The 6,055-nt window shown below is 39.8% G+C and overlaps 1 protein-coding gene across 1 annotated transcript; it reads right to left on the bottom strand.

The window, feature by feature from the left end:
- Window positions 1-586: 586 nt before the first annotated feature.
- On the bottom strand, window positions 587-5,851 carry LOC138369297 (uncharacterized). The gene is made up of 2 exons (XM_069332431.1): window positions 1,419-5,851; window positions 587-923 (listed from the first exon to the last, which is right to left on the bottom strand). Exon 1 carries the CDS (start codon window positions 5,844-5,846, stop codon window positions 2,484-2,486), a length of 3,363 nt encoding a protein of 1,120 aa, XP_069188532.1. The 5' UTR covers window positions 5,847-5,851; the 3' UTR covers window positions 587-923; window positions 1,419-2,483.
- Between the last annotated feature and the right edge of the window lie 204 nt (window positions 5,852-6,055).

The raw sequence follows: 6,055 nt of genomic DNA, 5'->3' as shown, positions 1-6,055 counted from the left end.
CCAGTGTTGAAAAGTTCATCCTTGTTTACCCGGTCGATTCCCCTGAGGATTTTGTAGGTTGTGATCATGTCCCCCCTTACTCTTCTGTCTTCCAGTGTCGTGAGGTGCATTTCCCGTAGCCTTTCCTCATATCTCATGCCTCTTAGTTCTGGGACTAGTCTAGTAGCATACCTTTGGACTTTTTCCAGCTTCGTCTTGTGCTTGACCAGGTACGGGCTCCATGCTGGGGCCGCATACTCCAGGATTGGTCTTACATATGTGGTGTACAAGATTCTGAATGATTCCTTACACAGGTTCCTGAACGCCGTTCTGATGTTAGCCAGCCTCGCATATGCCGCAGACGTTATTCTCTTTATGTGGGCTTCAGGAGACAGGTTTGGTGTGATATCAACTCCTAGATCTTTCTCTCTGTCTGTTTCATTAAGTACTTCATCTCCTATTCTGTATCCTGTGCCTGGCCTCCTGTTTCCACTGCCTAGTTTCATTACTTTGCATTTACTCGGGTTGAACTTCAACAGCCATTTGTTGGACCATTCACTCAGTCTATCCAGGTCATCTTGTAGCCTCCTACTATCATCCTCTGTTTCAATCCTCCTCATAATTTTTGCATCGTCGGCAAACATTGAGAGGAACGAATCTATACCGTCTGGGAGATCATTTACATATACCAGAAACAGTATAGGTCCAAGGACTGACCCCTGCGGGACTCCACTTGTTGTGGGAAAAACCTGCTGGGATTGATATAAGAGGAGACTACCAGGGACTTGTACTGAACTAAATTAAAAAATTACTGTCTGCAAATTAATTCAATTAAAATCTCTAGCTAGGGTTGTAAATCCTAAATCCTCTTTTCCTAATGACAGACTGTGGGCTGTAAGGGACAGGTGGGGTGAATGACTATGTTGATAGAAGTTCCAATCCACCTGTAGACAGGGATCTCACATCAGCTTGTATTTTATACAAGGATAAGATTTGATAAATTCAGTTATCTGACTGAACACTGGCTCTGTTTAAATCAGGGATTTAAACATACATAGTCTAACCTAGCACCATAACTTAACAGCCAATAGATTCTTATACTATAAACAACAAATTAAATTGTAAAAGTATAAATAAATGACCTTAAATGTAGTCTTAATACTATTAACTTAGTACTAGAAATTATATTCAATTAAATGAACTTATATGATAACTTATAAATAACTAAGCAAGCAATTGATAACTTAATTTATATATTCAAATATATATGCAGACATATTCACTTTATACAGTTAGCTTGACTGAATCTCTTCCAAGACTGTGGACACTTGTGAGGTTTTTACTTATTGAGGCTGAATTCTTTTCTGACAGAATGGACACTCATGAGGTTCAGTGCTTGGATAAGATTCACAGCTACACTACAATTTTAATAAACTTACTGAAATGTGAGGCTTAGCCTCGCTTTTTAACCAACAGACAGATTTATAGGATATTAAAGTTACACAAGCATACAATTGGCCAATCATACACCAAATAACCCTCAATATACTTCTCTGCCAGTCGGGGTGCCTGTCTGACAAGTTTGCCAGACTGATTAACTCTCCCTTGTTGAGTTTAGGCACGATATTTTGCTACAGCGTTGCTGTATGATGATCTGGTAGCGTTGCTACGTGATTATCCTGCAGTTGCAGAAGAATGATTCGAGATAAAAGTTTATGAATGAAGGTGGAGGAAACCGTGTCACTGATCTCCACTATACACTCTATTTTATGTGAATGTTCACGGATTTTCCTTGTAGATATTGTCCAGGTACTCCCCCAGTTCTAGAGAGTATTCACTGGCGATAAAAATGTTAGATAAGGTGTCCTTGAGCTGGTAATGTTCGCTAAGGATCAGTCACTTGTTCACTCATTTGTAAACAAACGCGGAGTGCCGCTGGGCTTGTTGGTGGGCGCTTCACTCCCCCCATCGCCCTACCATGCTCTCTGAGCACGGTAGCCTTCTATGAATATTGATTGATTATTTTTACAGTCTAGACTTATGATTAAGATAAGATGTGATTATAATATAATTAGATATAAGATTTAAAGATTATAAGTAGTATTTGAAAGTACCACTGAATCTTATTAAGGATTCGATTTTTAATCCTACCGGATGTTGAATCAATGTTCCAATAGTTTTTTAATTAAGAAGTCCTTCTAGAAGCTTCTGGATCCTTGAGAGATCATGTACAAAGTCACGTAGGCATCAAAAGGGCCCCTGTTGCGTACGTGTTCATGGTGCCATTGTCATCCAGGATCAAGCTATAATGAATCTTTAAAGATTCATTATATGATTTTGATACATTTTAGATATGATTTTGATATGATTTAGATATGATATAGAAATTATACATTTCTTAGATGATTATTAGATATGGTGGGTAAAAATTTCCCACATCTTCCAGAGGGAGAGAACTGGCACAGAGTCCAATACTTAGGACAATAGTAACCATATGTATTTATTTACTCTCCATTGGATTGATAATACAAGTGCAAATTTTGCTTGCACTTTTGTGCTGCTGTCCGTTGTGGACGATTGTGTCTGTTAGGAGTCTGTGGGTCTTGTGGAGTTAGAGTGTCTTGAGGTCTCTCAGGATCTAACTGCAGCTGGCTCACTGATTCCATGTGGATGAGTTTGTCCAATGTCTTCAGGGAAGTTGTTCCTTTAGACAGGATTTTGACTATTCTCAAAATCCCCTGACTATCTGGATGGACTGAGACAACTTTACCTAATGGCCAGTCAGCCCTAGGGCCATCACTGTCTACCAAGACAATATCGCCAGGTTGGAGATTAGCTATATTATGTGGGACATTGGCCCCATAGTGATGTTCTCGTAGAGATGTAAGATATTCTTTTGTCCAAACATCATTCCATTTTTGGATTATGCTGGACAGATGTTTATACCCCTGAACCAACTCGCTCTGACCCACATATGAGGGATCTCTGATCTCATCATCCACTAGAGATGGTACTGGAGTCAGAAGTCTTCCATACATTAGGTGGGCAGGACTTAACGGCTCATGTTGAGTAGGATCCTCAGACAAGTAAGTCAACGGCCGGTTATTCACCCTTGATTCTATTTCCGTGATTACTGTCTGGAGTTCTTGAAGATTGATTTTTTGACGGTGTAGAGATTTTCTCAAGGATCTTTTTACAGTTCCTATTAACCGTTCATAAAATCCTCCGTGCCATGGGGCTCTCGGAGGGATAAATTTCCATCTGCAATGACGCTGTTCCAGTGTGGAAGTAACTGCAGGATGGGAACAGATTTCCCGTAGACATGCTTCTCCAGCTACCAAGTTTGCTCCGTTATCTGAAATCATCAGCTTAGGGCATGATCGGCGTGCTGCGAATCTGCGGAAAGCTTGAATAAATGATTGAGCAGTCATATCGGGTGTTACCTCTAGATGTACTGCCCTGGTGGTAGCACAGGTGAACAGACAGATGTATGCCTTGATAGGTTGCTTATCTGCAGTCCCTGTTAGATATATTGCTCCTGTATAATCTACTCCTGACGTTTCGAAAGGTTGTAGATGGACCACTCGTTCCTTTGGCAGGGGTGGTGGCTCTGGATAAGAGCAAGTTCTTGCATCGTACCTTCGGCATATCATGCAATTCTTCAAGATTGATTTGACTGACTGTCTTCCCTGAGGAATCCAGTACTGCTGTCTGATTTGTGTGAGTGTGTCTAACACTCCTCCATGTTTGATGATTTGTTGATGTGTATGCAACACAATCAACCTTGTGATCCAATGATTTTTTGGTAAAAGCCATGGATGCACGGTATCTAGATTGATATCTGCGTGTTTAAGTCTCCCTCCACAACGCAGAATGTTGTGATTTTCTTGGTCTATCCACAGACCGAGATTGTGTTTTAACTTATGCGGAAGATTTTCATAGTTATTCCCATAAGTTTCTCTCTGGGCTTGTCTTACCCAATAGATAAGTGCATCAGGAAAAGTGTATTTTATACCTTTTTTCCTGAGATAATGAAACACGTTCTGTGTTACATTGATTAATTTGATGAGCGAGGAGTAACGAGTACAATCCAAGACTAATATTTGAGCTTGCTGCCTGGTGGTAGTTATGGTTTGTGTCGTAATGACGTGTGGCTTTTGTTCAGGCCAACTACCATTCACTAACCATCGAGGCCCATGAAACCAAATATCTGCCTTTGCAAACTGTTTAAATGTCATACCTCTTGATAAGAGATCAGCTGGATTATCCTTTGTTGGTACATGCAACAATTGAAAGCCTGCGGAAATTTCTTTAATTTCCGAGACGCGATTTTTTACATATGGAGTTGGACAGTTGTCGTTTCGTACCCATTGTAAGACAGCTTCATTGTCAGACCATATAATGACATCTTTGATGTTCATGGTAGACAAGACTTGTTTGATATGCACTGCTAAGCGTGTTCCAGTTAGCAGTGCTGTTAGTTCCATCTGAGGCAAAGTCCTCTTTTTTAATGGAGCGACTCTGGCCTTAGAGGTGATAAGATATGATTGATTAGAAGTCACTAAGTAAGCACAAGCTCCAAAAGCTTTGGCTGACGAGTCTGCGAATACATGTAGTGATACTTCTTCATTTTCCTCGACTATGTGTCTCGGAAAGATTATCTTTTCAACTAAAGTTTGTTCTTGAGCCACTTCCATCCAAGCTTTTTGTAACTGGATTGGTAGTGGATCATCCCAACCAACCTTAGCCTTCCATGCTTGTTGCACCAATAAACGCCACTTGATAGTCAAAGGATTTAGTAGACCAAGTGGGTCAAATACTTTGCTAACTTGTGAAAGCAAATCCCTTTTTGTAGTGATGTTGTAATTTACTGGCACAGATTTGATCGATATTGTGTCCGAGATTAAATCCCAATCCATACCTAACACCTTTTGTGATTCTGGTACATGATATTCAGGGTAATCTCTTGCTATTTGATTATTCAATGTTGCATTATTAGAGGCCCAAGATTGTAGTGGCATGTTGGCACCTTGTAGCTCCTTGTTGGCCTCTTGATATAATTGTAACAGTTCAGTAGTACTGTTAACTGTCCCTTGAAAATTATCTACATATAGATTTTGACTGATTTCAGTCTTACAGGGACTTGATGATTTCTTCAGATGAGTATCTAGAGTTGCTTGCAATAGAAATGGACTGCTTGTCGCGCCGAAAAGAACTGAAGAGAATCTGAAAGTCACTACAGGACTATTGACATCTTCTGGGTTCTCTACCCATAGAAACTTAGTGAAGTCTCTATCTTCTTCCTGTAAGCCAACTCTTAGAAAGGCCTTACTTATATCTGCTGAATACGCATATTTGTTAAGTCTAAACTTCAACAGTATGTCATACAATTTCTGAGTTAGACTTGGACCTGTTTGCAAACAATCATTTAGACTGGTTCCTTGGGGTCCAGATTTAGAGCTACAATTAAAAACTATCCGTAAAGGAGTTGTTTTTGATTCTCTCATTACAGCCATGTGAGGTAAAAAATGGCCTGTTTGCGTATTGTCATGTTTCACGACTTCGATGAATTTATTCTTTAATTGTTGAGCAATAATCTCATGATAGAGTTTTAAATGCTCAGGCCTTTTTCTTAGCTTTGCTAGTTGAGATTTAAATTGACTATAAGCCATGTGATAATTGGTAGGTAAGGTTTTATGGTTGATTTTCCATGGTAGCCTTACCCAGTACTGTCCATCATTGTACTGTACAGTTTCTAAGTATTGATTGTATGCACAGACATCATCAGGACTTGGTTGTTCAGGAATTATTCCTATGGCATCAAGTTCCCACAATTGAGGTACAGATTCTAATCCATCATCAATCATGTGGGGGATTTTAAGTGGTGACTGTTCTTTGCCTAGTCATGCCACTATTACAGTTTCTGTATGATGTGATTTTTCAGGAGTTGAAGGTTCAAGATCTAGTATAGGTCCTGTCATCAATATGCCTCCTGCTGATTTGAGTATATTCATACCCTTAGATTCTTCTGATCCCAGAATGAATCGATGATAGTAGTCAGCTCCAATCAGGATTC

Source organism: Procambarus clarkii, chromosome 27, assembly GCF_040958095.1.
Source record: "Procambarus clarkii isolate CNS0578487 chromosome 27, FALCON_Pclarkii_2.0, whole genome shotgun sequence".
Taxonomy (NCBI): Eukaryota; Metazoa; Arthropoda; class Malacostraca; order Decapoda; family Cambaridae; genus Procambarus; species Procambarus clarkii.
This window is presented reverse-complemented; position numbering and strand designations above follow the sequence as displayed.

Coding starts and splice junctions, on each gene's coding strand:
- LOC138369297 (XM_069332431.1), bottom strand. CDS start 5,846: ATGATTGATGATGGATTAGAATCTGTACCTCAATTGTGGGAACTTGAT.